The sequence below is a fragment of the Vulpes vulpes genome, chromosome 1 (assembly GCF_048418805.1).
Source record: "Vulpes vulpes isolate BD-2025 chromosome 1, VulVul3, whole genome shotgun sequence".
Taxonomy (NCBI): domain Eukaryota; kingdom Metazoa; phylum Chordata; class Mammalia; order Carnivora; family Canidae; genus Vulpes; species Vulpes vulpes.
This window is the reverse complement of record NC_132780.1, coordinates 10818463-10834690: the sequence shown is the minus strand read 5'-3', so window position 1 is coordinate 10834690 and position 16228 is coordinate 10818463. Positions and strand designations below refer to the sequence as shown.

The window sequence follows — 16228 nt, the reverse complement described above, 5'->3', positions numbered from 1 at the left end:
TCTCTCTCTCTCTCTCTCTCTATGTCTATCATAAATAAATAAATCTTTTAAAAAATAAGCTTGTTAATATTACTATGTGTAATAATATTATACTATTCTGTTATTTGTATTATTTGCTGGTATTCTTTCTTTCCATCTGTGTATCCAACCATCAAGTGATATCTTCACTTGGAATATCTAACGGCCATCTCAAATTTATTTATTTATTTTTAAAGATTTTATTCATTTATTCATGAGAGACACACAGAAAGAGAGAGGCAGAGACAGAGAGAGAGAGAGGAGGCAGAGACACAGGCAGAGAGAGAAGCAGGCTCCATGCAGGGAGCCTGATGTGGGACTCGATCCCGGTCTCCAGGATCATGCCCTGGGCTGAAGGCAAGCACTAAACCAGTGAGCCACCCAGGGATCCCTGGCATCTCAAATTTAAAACCTAGGGGCACCTGGGTGGCTCAGCGGTTGAGCGTCTGCCTTTGGCTCAGGTCGTGATCCTGGGGTCCTGGACTGAGCCCCACAGGGAGCCTGCTTCTCCCTCTGCCTGTGTCCCTGCCTTTCTCTCTCTCTCTCTGTCTCTCATAAATAAATAAAATATTAAAAAAAATAAAAATAAAAAACCTAACTCCAAAGTCACCTGATGGGTCAGTTGGTTAAGCATCTGATTCTTGATTCTGGCTCAAGTCGTGATCTCAGGGTTGTGAGGCTGAGTCCCCACCAAAGGCTTTGCACTGGGCATGGAGCCTGGTTGAGATTGTCTCTCCCCCTACCTTCCCTACCCTGCAAGTGCACCCCCTTTGCAAAAAGAGAAAATAAAAATAAAACCTAACCTGATTCCCCACCCATAACCTGCTTCTCCCATTTCCCTCTCAGGACATAGCAAACCCCATCTTTCCAGCTGCTCACTTTGTTACCCCAGGTCCCAATCTGTCAACTAATTCTGTTGGTTCTACTTTCAGAATATATCCAGAACTTTACTTCTTCCTACTCCGCTGCGCCCACCTAGTTCCAGTCACCCTCCTCTTCAGCCTAAACTAATGCAGTGGCTCTTCACTGGGCTCCCTGCCCTATATTCACATCTTTAGTTTCCTCCCACAGAGAAGCCCCATGAATACCTGAGTTAGGTCACATCCCTCCTGTGCTCGCAACCCTCTCATGTCTCCTCCTGCACAGAGTTCAAGCCAGAGTCTTCACTGTGGCCCAAGGACCTGCTTTCCCTGTGACCTTATCTCCTCCTTATTCCCTCAACTCCAAGCATAGGAGTCCCTCGGTTGTTTCTCTAAAATGATAGTCGTGCTTCCCCCTCAGGGCCTTTGCACTAGCTTTTCTGTCAACCTTGAATTCTCTTCCCTAAGTTGTCCCTATGGTTCATTCCTTCACTTCTGCTCATACGTCATCTTGAGAGGCCTTCCCTTCCATCTTATATTACATAGCAAGTACCAACCCCTTTCCCTTCCTTCATCACCTTATTTTTCTGGTCATATATCGACATACCACATCATTTATTTATTTATCATCTGGCTTCCTGCTGGCTTGTCAGCTCCATGAGGGCAGGGATCTTGATCACTGCAGTGTCCCCAGCACCTAGAACAGTGTGGAGCCCACTGCAGGTAGAGATGAGTGATGACAGGTGGGAGACATCACAGAAAAGGGACATGATTTTAGAGGTAATTGGGAGTGGGGGACAACAGGCAGTCAGATAGGCTTGCACCAGAATCTGGGCTCATCTGTCAATCTGCCCTGAGTGCTTAGGCAAGGGACTTAGTTTCCAAATCCACAAAATGGGGGAACAAACCTATACCTCCCAGCACTGATGTTGGGAAGAATAAAAGACTCATACCAGGGCAGCCCAGGTGGCTCAGCGGTTTAGCACCGCCTTCAGCCCAGGGTGTGATCCTGGAGACCCAGGATCGAGTCCCACGTTGGGCTCCCGGCATTGAGCCTGCTTCTCCATCTGCCTGTCTCTCTCTCTCTCTCTCATGAATGAATAAAATCTTTAAACAACAAAAAAAGACTCATAACAAGCACCCAGCACCCTGCCTGTAATGCTGTAGGTCCTTGGTGAAATTCTACCCCCCACTTTCCTGAAGTCCCCAAGGCATTGATGGCCATACACAGAACAGGGTCCAGAACTTCAGCACCCAGTGCTCAGTGTTTCTCTCATGGTCCCTGAGCCTCATGCTTTCAGGTACATGGACACCAGGGGGAGGTGCCAGCCGCGGGCTGACGTGGACCATGTGCTATGGGGCATTCATGCAGGGGCATCCGCACCTACAGATGGGAGCTGGGAAGGCGGCTCTGCATCCCAGACAAAGGGTGCAGCCACAGAGCAAACACCCTGCTCGGGAGGGCAGAGTCATGGGGTGGTGACCAGGGAGAGGCCTTCCCAAAGGTCTGATCATAACACAGACGAGTCTTGGAGAGCCACCTTAGCTCCTTCCTGGTCACAGATGAGCTCTCCACTGGCTGTGGACTCCCTGCGGCAGTATGTATGGCTCACTTCTGGTGAGCTTCCCGGTTGGGAAATTGTGCCTTATCCCCAGCAGAAATTGTTTTTTTTGTTGTTGTTGTTTTTTGTTTTTTTTAGAAATTGGCCTTTTTGAACACCTGCCCCTACCGCCTGCTCTGTGCTGGGTCAGCAGCACTCAGCTAGGTAGGCTAAGTAGGAACCTGCAGGGCACCTGGGGACTCAGTGGTTGAGCGTCTGCCTTCAGCTGAGGTCATGATCCCAGAGTCCTGGGATCGAGTCCCACATCGGGCTCCCCACAGGGCGCCTGCTATTCCCTCTGCCTGTGTCTCTGCCTCTCTCTGTGTCTCTGATGAATAAAAACTTTTAAGAGAAAAAAAAAAAGTTGCCCATATATCTATGATTTTCAGGGGCCATACTGGAGACCCAAACACTCCCTAGGCGCACCTCACTGCCAGGTCTTGGGCTAAACATCAGATGAAGCTGCCAGTGTGTGCCAGAGGCTGGCCCAACGGGAACATGTGTCGTGAACTCTCAGCCAGACTTCCACTGAGGGCACACTGCCACCGCCTGCGCCATGGCGCCTGCTTGCCCTGGGGGCCTGGCAGATGAAGGCTCCCGTGATGCTCCCCGTTTGGGCCATGAGAGCCTTTTTGGATTTGAGAAAACTCATCACGTTGGGGTGGCTTGGTCTCTCCGCTGCCTCAACGCTTCTGTCAGAGGCCAGAACAAAACCAAGCCTGAGACCAAGGCAGCCGGTCTCCTGAAACAAATGGGTCTCCCTGCAACAGGGATCGACACCCTCCTGTCCCCCAGGTCCGTCCTTTCCAATAATGATCGAGAGCTTCCGTAGTGGCCCCACCCCAACACCCCTCCTTGGGGAGGCAGGGTGGAGCCAGGCCCAGCCGTGTGGCTCCGAAGGGTCACCAAGGTAAGCACCCCGACTGGACTTCTCCACATTCGGTGCGGTTCAGAGAAACAAGACACCCCATTTCCTGCATGCAGACAGCGCTCAGACACCGGCCTTCCCCACACTCTTTATTTGCTGCTTCACCTGCTCCCCACCTTTCAGCCTCTGACCTCAGGCACATACACACATGGACAGGTCTCTTGGACAGAAGCTCCCAGCAGAGAAGAGGCAGCGCCCAGCTCCTCAAGGTCCAAAAACACAGCTCAGGGATGGAGTCTTGCAAAAGAAGTTCCAAGTTCAAGATGGGTAGGAGGGGGGTGGTCCTCAAGCAGACATGAGCTCGGAAGTCCAAGGTGGTGGCCAGGTGGGCGGGAGCAGCGCCGAGAGAGCCCACAAGTCTTCAAAGCAGCACGGTCTGGGGAGAGAGCTGTGCACTGAAGATCCCACCATCTCCATCTCCTGCCCTGGTACCTCGCCCACCACACACACAACCCCCTACTCCCTGGGGCAGCATCTCAAGCTTTGTCTCCTGGGACTCCTGCTGAGCCAGGTGACCCTGATGCTAGGGTCAACATCATCTGAGCTTTGTCCCTCCAGCCTAGAGCCCTGGGCTGCCTCACCATCCCACCTCTGACAGCTGAGTCCCTCACCAGTCCAGCCAATCCCCTGCACTCAGTCTGTCTCCCTGGCTGGACCCGATAGAAGTGATGCCTAACGAGCATCCTAGAGTCTAAGACCGGACCTCTGATCCTCCCCACACGCCCTAGTCTGCCCCTAGTTCGGGCCACAGACTTGATATGGTCCTGGATTCCACCCTCCCTCACCCCAACATCCACATCATCCTTTACTCCTCCCACACACATCCTGCACCTGTCCCTGACCCACCCCCTCCCCGCCACCAACCTAGTCCAGCCCATTGTCATCTCTTGTCACCTCTGGCCCATTCTCCACACCACAGCTGAGTGACCTCTTGAATAGATACATCGGATCCTGTCACTCCCCCTCCTAAACCTGTCCCACGGCTTCCCATTGCCCTGAGAATAAAGTTCCAAACCCCATCTGGGGCCGACAGGGCCCTGGCTAATGCCCACCCCTGCCTGTCCCCAACCTCACCTCCTTTCCACACTCCATCTAGGTCACACTGACCATCTCTACGATCCCTCCAATAAAGCACACTGGTTCCCACCCCTGGGCTTTGTCCTTGCAGCTCCTGCTGCCTAGGCCCCACTCCCCAGAGTTCTCCCCGTGGCCAGTTCTCTCCGTCATTAGACCTAGCTTCTCCAAGTGCCCAGCTGACTCTACCCCGCCATCCCTCACGACCACATCCTGTGATCACCCATGGCCCTTCTGCACAGACATGATCCTACTCATCTGTGTGCATGTGTGCAAGTGCTGGCACGCACCAAGCGTCTCCCTCCACTAGACCCTAAGTCCCACAAGATCAGGGAACTGGTCTCAATTTCTGCTTGGCCCAGGGCCTTCAACACTGCCTGGCATATAGGAAGTAGTCAATAAATAATCGTTGAATGCAGAACGTTGAATGCCCTGTCTGGGGAGCCCCAGGGAAAGGGAGCCAGAGGTCTCAGAGGACACAGGGTCCCGGGGCCCCCCGGGAGGAGGAGCCCCAAGTCCAGGGCGACATCATCCAGGCACTCAGCTGCCGCAGCTGAGAACCCCACTGCGGGTCAGAGGGACATGCTGGTGAGATTGTCCTGGCTCAACAGCCCCTTTCGGCCTGCACCAGCCCCGTGCCCACTGCCCCCGGCACCCCCGCCGCCCCCACAGTATTCATGCAGCCTGTGTCTCAGTGTGACGAGGGCTGAGCCCAGGCAGGCACCGTTGGGTGCTTGGGGTCCTCCAGGCAGCTGGAGCAGCAGAGTGGCCACACCAGCCATGCCATCTTCGGTGGGCTCGAGGGTGATAGGCCCGGCTCGCAGGCCGGCAGTCGTGGCAGGGATGGCTGGCGGGCAGCAGCCTCCTCCCACGGGTCCCCAGGGCCCACCGGCCCCTGTCAGCAGTAGGGGTGCCAAGAAGGGTTCTGAACGGCGGAAGGTGGGCGGTGGGAGCCCAGCCGGCTTCCAGGCAGGCGCTGGGGCAGCAGGGTCGGGTGGGAAGCAGACGGTGACCTTAGCAAAAGGGCGGCTGGCCATCTTGGTCATCTCTTGCAGATGCCGGCGCTGTTCCTGCCGCTGGTCCAGGGCCTGTTTGGCCTTCCAGAGGAGCACACAGAGCGAGAGGAAGAGAAAGAAGCAGGAGAAGAAGACAGAGAAGAAGACAAACAGGTCGATGTGGGCCTGGTCCTGCCGGAAGAAGAGCAGGCCCTGCGAGTCAGCCGAGCCATTGGCGCCAGGCCCACTTGGGTCCCCCACGCCCAGCAGGAGCAGGTAAAAGCGGCTGGACTTGAGAGCGTGATGCTCATGCGGGTAGGTGATGACCAGCCGGTCCCGCACGCCACGGACCACAAGCACCGCCGACGGCTCAGTCACGGTCACGTAGGTGATCAGGCCCCGTGGCCACACTTCCCGCACCCGTGGCTCGGCCGGGGTGCCTGGCCCATTCCCGGCCCCGGGTCCCCCTGGGTCCCCGGCCACCCGGGGTCCGCCATCAGCAGGGGGTGGGGGAGGCGGTGGCGGCGGAGGTGGCTGGATATGCACGGTGTGGACGCCTGTGTCAGGGGCCACACGGACCACAAAGGTGTCGTAGGAGGTGGAGACATAGAGGTCCACAGCACCGAAGGTCACATCCAGCGTCAGGCGGATGTCCACATTGGTGAACTTGGGCTGCACGCCAAAGAGGACGGTGCGGCCAGGGCCCAGGGCTCGGCGCTTGGGTTCATGGAAGCAGTTGGTCTGGGACGTGGGGTCTAGACAGCACTCCTGCTCCACAGAGATGAGACGGTAGCATTGCTGGCCACCCAGTGGGCTCCCGTGGAATGACTCCCGGCACTTGGCGCACTGCAGGAAAAGGGTGGCGATCAGGGCCGAGCTCAGGGGCCAGCACATGTAGTAGTGACATTCTGTACCAATCAGTGGGTAGCTACTGCTCCAGGCTCCGAATCCCTAGTAGCTTCCTTGTGACCGTGACCACCCCCACCCTGACCCCCAGACCTCCCTGACACCGTGTGGAAGCCATCAGGACCTGACACTCCAGCACTGCTATCCCTGCTGTCATCCCCAGTGGCCACAGCACCCTGATGCGGAGGCCTCTGGAACTCAGGCACAGTGATATATCCCTGCTGTCATCCCCAGTTGCCACAGCACCCTGATGAGGAGGCCTCTGGAACTCAGGCACAGTGATAAAGAGCTCTGTTGAGCCTGCCTCTACCTCCCTGCTACCTGTGTGGCCTCGGACTAGGGACTTAACCTCACTGAACTGGAGATCTTCCTCTATACCCAAACAGTAAACAGGGCTCGTTCACGGGACTGCCGAAGCCCCAAGCACAGCACAGGGTGGGCCAACCTCACCTGCCAGCCTTGCCATTTCTAGACTGCATAAGGTATGTCCCACCCCCGGGCCTTTGCACTGGCTGATCCTCCTGCCTGGCTCACTCTCTACATCAGGTCTTTTCTCAAGTGTCACCCTCTCACTAAGGCCTCGTTGGTCATCATGCCTACCATTCCCACTCCGCAGCACCGGCCTTCCTTTCTCCTAACGGCTCATCACCAGCATACTGTGCATCTAACTTATTCATTTGTTTGTTGCTGATTCCTCCACAGGAATGTACGTTTCCTGAGGGCAGAACACTTTGCCCATTTGGTTCCCTCCTGCGTCCCAGTGACTCCCACACTCCCACATTACCTGGCACATAGTAGGTGCCCAGTAATTAAGTGCTGAATGCACGAGTGGACCTCTCAGGGTGTGGGTCCCCTGGCCTGGAACTCGCTTCTCCACCATACCTGGTACTTGTAGCAATCTCGACGGTCGCTGGGGGAGCTGCCCTGGCACGTGCCCGTCTCCGTATTGTTCTGACATGGGCAGCCCGTCCCATCCTGTTCGTTACATGTGTCTGCATGGCCATTACACTGGCATCTGAGGAAGGGGAAGAAGATGGGGGTCACAGAGCTCCCCTGACCTAGGGGAGCCTAGGGGTCCAGGCTGCATATGTGAGCTCCAATCCGACCAATAGGCGAGAAGGGGAAACTGAGGCTCACAGCGGGGGCAAGCCATTTGCCCAAGGCCATGGAGCCAGTAAGTAGCAAGGTCTGGATTTGAAGCCAGGTTGGAATGACTCCAGAGTCTAGCGACCGATCGGAAGGAAGGGCTGGGATGGGAGGCTGTCCCAAGGCCTCGGCCCTCGGCAGCTCTCTCTCTGCCCACCAGTCTCCACGGGGGACTCTCTGTAGCCTGTTGCCAGCGCTGGCCTCTGGGGCAGGGGGCCTCCCACCACAGCCTGGCTTATTGCCCCCAACTTTGCCTGAGCTGGGGGCCTCCCTGGGGTTGTCGTCGGCTCCCGACTGAGGGCAGAGAGCTCGGTGGGGGGAGTGGGCAGGGCAAGGGTCCCAGGCCCCCCTTCTCACTTGGTGCACTTCCCATCCAGGAGGAAGTAGCCGTGCAGGCAGCTCTCGCATTTGTCCCCATAGCTGTTGTTCTGGCAGTTCACACACACAGCCTCATCTTCACTAGGCCCCTCTGTCACCCAGTTTTCAATCTGGCCAAGGAAAGATGGGGTGATCACAAAAAGGTGTGGACACCCCCCTCCTCCCTGAGTCACAGCTCCTCAGACCCAGGAGTCCTGGACTGCAGCCCTTTTACCTCCTCTGGATCCAGCGGATACTTCTCTGGCTCCTTCCTGGCCATTTCGAGCTCTTTCCTGGAGACGCAGACGTGGCTGTTGCCACGACAGAAGGCGTGGCAGGGCCGGCAGGTCCCGCCCCCCACAGCCGAACCCACGAACAAGGGGAGGCACTGCTCACAGTGGCTGCCCTAGAAACGAGGGATGGGGTGGTCAGAGGAGGTGGAGAATCATGGGGTGGGTACGAGTTGGGAGTGGGAAAGGGGCACTCTGAGAGCACCACGGGAGGGCAGCAGGGGCTCGGGCACCTGGTTTGGGCCATCCCAGCCCTTGTGCAACTTAGCTTTCTGCCTTCGCTTGCATACCTCCAGTGACCGGCAGGGTGTGGTGGTGGGGGGGGGGTTGTGTTCATGCCCATCCGGCCCAAAGTGTGAGCTCAGAAAGGCCTTCCCTACACCATCCTAAGTCCTCCTCCCTGGGACCAGCATCCCTAGCCCAGCACTCCCTCTGTCCACTATTCCGAGGTGGCCCCTCTCTGACACAAATGCAGACAGCAGCCCCCAAATCTCCCTGCATCCCCTTGGGTTAGGGCTACGCCACCTCCTCCCTGGACCTGGCTTATCAGGACTTGGAGTGAGTCTCAAGACACCTGAGCATGGGCTGAAGGCAAGGCAGGGTCTGTCCCAGAGGCGCGTCTGGGGCCCTTAGGCGGCCCACCTTGGTGTGGTTGCGGCAGAGGAGGCAGTGGTCACGGGCCCCCACACCCGCGCACTCGCTATGGCGGTTGCAGCGACACTCTGTGGAGCAGTTGCGGCCAACGAAGCCGAAGTGGCAGCGGCAGTGGTCAGGCTCCACACATGAGCCATTCACACAGCCCTGGGCGCACACGGGGCGGCACAGCCCGGTCACACTGCAGGGGTGGAGGGTCAGGGCAGGGGAGGTGACCTCAGGGCTCCAGTCAGCCTACCGCCCCCACTATACTGCCCACAACTGGTGGCTCCTCCTTGGTTCCACACTCCCCTTCCAGGGTCTACCCTCCACCTCCTTCAGGGGTTAGCCTCCCACCCTCCCTCTTTCCATCATGCCCCGATGAGCTCATCAACCCTGCCCCTCCACCTTCACCCCTTCCTGGATGAATCCCATGCCTCACACATACACTGGTCCAGGCCTCACCCTTTCCTACTCCCATAGGCTCTCCCGCCTCACTTGCCTGGGCCCACCACCCCCACCCACTCACTTGTCCATAGTGTAGCCCGCCTTGCAGCTGCACTCGTAACCATGCGGCCGGTCGTGGCAGTTCTGCGTCTCGTTGCAGTCGTGGTGCCCGTTTGCACACTCATCCTCAGGGGGGCAGGACAGGAAGGCCCAGGAGGCCTCAGGCCGCCCACACGTCAGCCCTGGCACAGGGACACTGAGCTTTACCTGGGTGCCTCTGCAGCACCCACCCAGCCACCCGGGCCCTCACTCCACCTCCCCCTGAGCCTTTCCCCTGGCAGATTTTCTGTGCCAGACCCCAGCCCAGGGTCAGGCCCTCTCACCTCACCCCTAGCCCATCTCACCATCACGGGGACCGCTGAGTCCACCCTCCAGGCAGTGGCCACCCCCATCCTGGCCTCCCCAGGCACACCAGCCACAGTGGGGACGCCGCAGGCACAGGGCGCACTGGGTTGCCTGAGCACAGCCCAGGGAGCAGCTCTCGGGTCCTCGGAGCAGGCGTCCACAGCCTCCAGCCATACATCGCAGGGGCAGGTAGGAGGGGCTCAGGCACTGTACAGGGGAGGAGAAATGAGAAATGAGGTGGGCAGCAAAAAAGAGGCAGAGGATCAAACATATCCTGAGTGTCTTCCCAGACTGTACCCTTCCTCGGGGCTCTTGCCCCTCCCTGGCCACAGCTGCTGGACCAAAGTGGACACCAGCATGGGCGCATCACATTCTCCTTGTCAAGTATCTGTAACTGGGAGTCCACAATGGCAGTCAGGCTTGGGGCATCCTTGAAACTGGAAGATTCTGGAGATGAGGCCTGGTGGGGCTGTTTGCATGAGCAAATCACAGCAAATGAAGAGAAGAGAGGCGCAGAAAAAGAGCAGATGCAGGAGGGAGCATTGATGAGGACCACACACCCAAAACTGCTGGTGGTGGGAGCTGGGGGCAGGGGGTGGGTAGCTTTCCAGGCTCTGTCTCCAATCCCACGGAAAGGCCTGGCCTGGCTGCACTTTCCACCCTGGCCTGCAAGAGGTACCACTGCGTTTGTGCGACTGGTGGTGTTAGGTCTCCCCCTTCCCCACCAACTTAGTGTGCATAGCTGTTTCTCACAACCAAAGGAAGGCAACAATTCTAGACGGACACAGAAACTAGTAACAGGAGCGGGGCTGCAAGCCACTATCACTTAGGAAAAATGTAGAGCTGGCTGCTGGGACAACAGGGTCCTCCCACAGAGGCTAGGAAGTGGAATCTGTGGTCAGGGGTGCCCAGTAGCTCACACACCATCACTTCTCATGTCCTGGGACCCAGATAAGGTGGGCATTGAGGCTCAGACTCCTGGGAACTTACCTCAGGGTGTCAGAGTATTTTATTTACTGTCTGGGCCTTAAGTATAAAGACGACAGAGGTTAGCCTGGGCTGTCTGACAGCACTCAGCAACCACGCGATCCTGAAATAGACGCCCTCACCGCTGTGGCCGGAGCTCTGAGCCCACTGACGGTTCCGGCCAGCAGTGAGCTGCGCCTTGCCGAACTGCCGGAGCCAGGTTCCAGATCTAAATTTAGTGCACCCCTTGGCAGATGGTGGGGCAATCTGGAGGGTGGGAGGGGGAAACCAAGTCCCCGGTGTGCACAGCGTCTTTTGCTGTGACCTCCCTAGTGGCCATACGCCATGCTGCCCAATACCATGAACTGCATCTCCGGTGTTCACTGAAGAGACATAGGGATATAAGTTCCGAATGTAGGACTCTAGCTTGTGCTGACAGATGCCCACAACCTAACAAAGTGCCTGGCATAGGGAAGGTGCTCAATAAAGAACCTGGTGAAGAGAAGCCAGGCAAGAGAGCACTGTCGCCCCATCCCAGGCTCTGAGGCCAAAGTCATTCAAAAGAACAATGCTCGGGTGGCGGGGGGGGGGGGGGGGGAGGTGGTGGTGTGTGTGCCTGGGTGGCTCAGTCAGTTAAGCATCTGCCTTCAGCTCAGGTCATGATCCCGGAGTCCTGAGATCAAGCCCCACATGGGGGAGTCTGCTTCTCCCTCTCCTCCAAGCCTGTGCTCTCTCTCTCTAATAAATAAAATCTAAAAACAAACAAACAAACAAACAATGCCTGGTGGTTAACAGCTGCCCTTGAGCCAAATCATAACGGGTCTGGTCTGCACATCTGCTAAGAACCTGAGCCAACATTTCAAAGCTAGGAGATTGCACAGAAATCCGACGTTCCAGCAGAAGTGCTCTCACATCTGCATGTGGCACTGACTTTATGCTGGAGGCTCATGCTCCACAGCTCCCTCTGGCCTCGCTGAGCAGCATGGAGGGGCTAGGGGAGAAGCGGGTGCCTGCCGACAGGCTCTCTGGTGTTGCCTCCCAGTCCCTGGAGTCCTCACAGACACGGATGATGGGAATCTCAATAGTATGTGGGGAGAACTCGTATCACCATAAGGCCATGAGGCCTCTGTGGATTAGAGACCCACCCTGCAGGGTCACACCGAGAACCCTTACTGGGAACACTGCCCACCCTGCGGCGGTGACCCTCTGGGTGTGTCACAGAGAGTGGAGGTTGGGAATCCTCTCGCTGGGCAGAACTTGGGGTGCGACTGGGTTTTTACTGAGTCGCAAGCAGGGCCCCAGGCTCCAAATACACTCTCCCATTTAATTTATACAACCTGCCGGTGGGACTACAGGAGTCCTGTTTTTTTCCTGAGTGCTGGTATCTCTTCTGCTATTCACAAGAAGCTGATTTCATACCTGAGATTATGTTAAAGAGGTGATTTAGGGAGGGTGTCACCACAAAGACCAAGGGATTCATGGGTTGGCGCTTAGAGTCACCCTGACTGGGATGGGGGTCCATCCCCCTGACTGGGATGGGGGTCCATAAAAACTCAAGAACATGGAGGTTCAGAAAGCTCCCCACAAGCATGGTGTGCCCCAAGGGGGTGCGGAAGCTCTGTGCATCCACCCCGTACCTTGTCCTATTCGTCTCTTTCACTTGGCTCTGCCTAAGTTACAACCTTTATGGGAAACTGGTATTCATAAGTAGTTGTTTCTCTGAGTTCTGTGAGCCATTCTAGCAAATTATCAAACCCTCAGGGGCGGGGGTAGGACGCCTTGTTTATAGCTGGTTGGTCAGAAGTGGTCTCCAGTCATGACTGCCTCAGAAATGGGGGCAGGCTTATGGGGCTTTAACCTTGCAGGATCTGGCTCAAACTCTGGTGGGCAATGTCAGGAATAAACTGAGTTGTTAGATACCCAGTTGGTGTCCAGAGAATTGGAGAACAGGTTGTTGGTGCTGGATGACACCCCAGTGGGTCTTTTGTTACTGGTCCTATTTTACCAAAGATTCACGTAGGCTCACATGTTGTGAGATGGTGAATGGCCACATGTGGAATGGGTGTTCCCCAAGAAAGATGAATGAGATGTGGACATCACTGGGAATCAGAGATCCAGACCTCTGGCCCAACGACACTGCTTCTAGATGTGATGGCAGGAGGTGAATCTTTCTTGTCTCCCCCTGGGGTGGGGTTGAGGGTCCAAGGGCTTGTGTCTGCCACTGGGATGGCCAAATCATCCTAGGCAGAGGCATCTTTGGAACGGATTCTATAAGGAAGCTTGAGCTACAAAGGGCTTGCCCGGAACAGGCCCACAAGGAATCATCTCTCCAACCCACAGCCATAAATGAGTGGGTCTGAACCGCTGTGTTAGAACCATGTACTCCTACCCGTCCCTGGCCACATCTCCCTGGGTCAAGGCTGGATATCTAACTTGTGAGCTGAGCTGAAGTCTCCCCTTAAGAACATGAGCTAACCGAGGAACACAGAGATGACTGTCTTCTCTGGAATTAGAAAGTCACATAGACCAAAGGCCAAGGGCTGCCGTATGAAGCCCAGTGCCCGAATGATCAAGCCCAGCACAGATGGGGCTGTGCAGAGAGCAGCCGAGATTAGAAACCACGAGGCCCAAGAAGGATGGAGCAGCAATGCTTCCTACCCCGATTCCTTACAATAAAAACAGCTTGAGGTTTCTGTTTCCTACAACCAGGAGTTCCAAAAGCAGAGAAAGAGATGAAGGAAAGTGCAGAGGTTTGGGAGAGAAAGCCAAGATGGCATTAGCAGTCACAGGAAGGACTGGGGGAGTGTGAACCCGGCTGTGGAGTCCACAGCAGACGTGACAGGGAGACTCACGAAGCCAGGAAAGAGGTGCCAGTGGGAGAGGAGAGGAAGCAGGAGGACAGAGGAAGCACCACGGTGGGACCAGAGCCAGGGAAATGGAGCAGGAGGCAGGACAGGCGAGCAGGGTTAGGGTAGGGAGGGCCCCCTGGACATCCAGCCTGAGCGGTACCTGCTGGAGGCTGCTGCTCCAGACACAGTGCTGCCAGCCCCCGTCCGCACCCTTGGAGTCCAGGCAGGAGGTGCAGTTGGGCAGGAGGTGACAGGGAGTGGGGCAGGGGAGTGGGGGCGATGATTCCACTGGCATCGGGGACACGTTCAGCAGAGAGTGGCTGAAGCACGTCCAGTCGTAAGTGGGCTGCACTGAGAGAATGCGGCGGGTCTCCCCTGGAGTCAAGGACACAGGAATCAGAGCCTGGTCCAGGCGGTCGGCCCCTCCCCTCCTCCTCCATCCCTTGGGCCCAGGAGTCCAGGCCCCCTGGACCTCCCCAGGAGGGGGACCTGCCAACTGAGCCAGCCTTACCTGTTCTCTTGAACTGCCTCGTCCACATGCACTTGCCCTCTCTGGTGCATTGCTCACAGTCGGCAGCCCCGCACACAGCCTCCGAGCAGTTCCCAGCCCAGAAGACCTCTCGCTGGTTGATCCGACAGTCGTTCTCCGAGGTGCAAGACCCATTCCGCCCGATGCAGGCACCCTCCGGGCAGTTGGTGCACCATTTACAGCGGGGGGCCGATGCCTGGTGGGGGAACAGGAGCTCAGCAGGCTCCTCGGAGTCCCTGGAACCCCTCCTGACTCGGCTCTTCCCACCCAATCCCAGCTGAAGTGCCTGAGACACCCACCCCATTCACCTCTCCATCTCCAGGCTGCAGGGTCCGGGGATGGCGGGCCAGGCACTCACTGCAGGTCCGGAGACGTCGACATTCCTCGGGGGATCGAGGCATTGGGGAGCAGGGGGGGCCCCCGCAGCCCAGCCTGGGAAGGCAAGAGGCCTGGGTCAGCACACCCAGCCAGACCCCATACTACCACCACCTGGCCTCGCCCCTTCCTGGTGCCTCCTGGGCATCGTCCTGCAGGGCCCCCATGTGCATCCCAGGCTGGTCTCAGCCCCGGCCTCCCGAGGCTGCTTCTTCCCCACCCTACTCAGCAATGATTTCATGTCTCCCCTGCCACTCCCACAAGACACTGGACACTATCCCCTACTCCCCACCCCTGCAGCCTCTTGCCCAGTTCAGGCTTCTTCCTCTTACTGCAGCCTCCTTCTCCTCAGCCTCCTCCAAGGTCTCTAACCACAGTCTCCCCTCACTACTGGCTCCTTCCCAACAGCCCCAGGGCTTTCTGCCGAGGCCTGGCCCTGATCGCCCCCGCTCAAATCTTCCCTGGCTCCCCATCACCCACACTGGAGGTTCATAATCCCTTACCCAAAATCTTTGAAGGCACACGTTTCAGAACTTTCCAGATTTTAGAAAAGCAGTGGGTGTACACCCTTACATAACACTCCTAGTGAAGTGCGGGGGAGCACCCCATAAATCAAACCCTTTAATAATTCAGGAGCAAACACAGTGACACATTTAATGGGATTAGCCAAGCCCATTAGTAGCCTCATACTGGTTCAGGATAATTCTGTAGCCCAAAGAGTTTGTGCTGAACCTAAGACAGCCCTTTCATCTTCCTGAGATGTCTGGCTTCCCAAACAACAGAAGCCCAGCGCCACAGCCAGGCACTGGAAGCCCTTTCTGAGCTATCCCCACCCACAACTCTAGTCTCATTTCCCCCTAGTACAGATGGTCTTCTAAAATACACCAGGCACAGCCCCACTTCTGAACCTTTGCTGGTCTAAACTCTTGTGGTCATTCAGGAGTCTGTTCAGAGCCAGCTCCTCCAGGAAACATTCTTGGATGATAACCCAGCCCACAGGCAGGACTACTCAGGGGTCCCCCAGCCTGACCCTGCCTGTGAGGCAGCTGACCATTTTCCCATGGGAGCTGGTATCCTCCTGATGGTACCCTCCTGAGGCCTCACCGCAAGCCTGGCCTAGCACAGAACCCCCTTCAGAGGGCACCAGACTGCCCACCCATGTGCTGATCAGTCATGATGGTTACCTATAAGCCTGGTCCCCGGACAAGCAGGCCCCATGGCACCAAGTACAGGCCCCAGACTGGTTACAGGCTTCGGGTGAGGGCAGCAGGCGGCAGGGGTCAGGGGGTAGGGTCAGGGCCAGCAGGCGGCCCAGGGCCACTCCCCCAAAGCCCCCTGAGAGGTACAGGCGGCCCCCTACCGCCGCCACTGCATGGGCCACAGACTCCTCCATCGGGGGCCCCACAGAGGCTGGGCCTGGGGAAAGACAGAGCATTCAGAGACTCAGGGAAGAGAGCCCCCACAAAGATGCCAGTCAGAGAGGGATGTCGGGCAGAGTGACATGCTAAGGACAGTAGACACAGAACAGACAGAGCAGAGACAGAAGGCCAGAAAGGGCAAGAAAACTGGAATGGAAAGCAAGACCAAAAAGGGGAGACACAAACAGAAAAAGGAAGCAGAAAAAATGGGATAAGGATGAAGACACAAGCTTCTAGAACAAGACATAGGTTGGTGGCTGCACAACATGAAAGCATGAGGTGCCACTGCATCGTTCATTTCACAAGGGTTCATTTTCTAATGTGAATTTCGCCTAGTTTTTTAAATCCTCTAGGAAAAAAAGGCGGGGCGCAGGGGGAGAGAGAGAAAGTCACAGAGTAGCGAGCAAGATAGATTCTGGGCAAAAGGGAAT

The 16228-nt window shown here is 56.7% G+C and overlaps 1 protein-coding gene across 2 annotated transcripts in view; it reads right to left on the bottom strand.

The window, feature by feature from the left end:
• Positions 1-3479: 3479 nt before the first annotated feature.
• MEGF8 (multiple EGF like domains 8) overlaps positions 3480-16228 on the bottom strand; it is a 42194-nt gene continuing 29445 nt past the window's right edge. The window contains exons 31-41 of one of the 2 annotated variants that reach the window (XM_026014014.2): positions 15564-15795; positions 14304-14436; positions 13987-14200; positions 13636-13850; positions 9660-9867; positions 9338-9497; positions 8818-9010; positions 8121-8291; positions 7886-8016; positions 7265-7397; positions 3480-6322 (exon numbers count right to left, since the gene is read on the bottom strand). In XM_026014014.2, the coding sequence (XP_025869799.2) occupies positions 5054-6322; positions 7265-7397; positions 7886-8016; positions 8121-8291; positions 8818-9010; positions 9338-9497; positions 9660-9867; positions 13636-13850; positions 13987-14200; positions 14304-14436; positions 15564-15795 (3059 nt within the window). In that variant the 3' untranslated portion in view covers positions 3480-5053. The remainder of the gene's footprint in view (positions 6323-7264; positions 7398-7885; positions 8017-8120; positions 8292-8817; positions 9011-9337; positions 9498-9659; positions 9868-13635; positions 13851-13986; positions 14201-14303; positions 14437-15563; positions 15796-16228) is intronic. The other variant, XM_026014015.2, reaches the window with a different exon arrangement.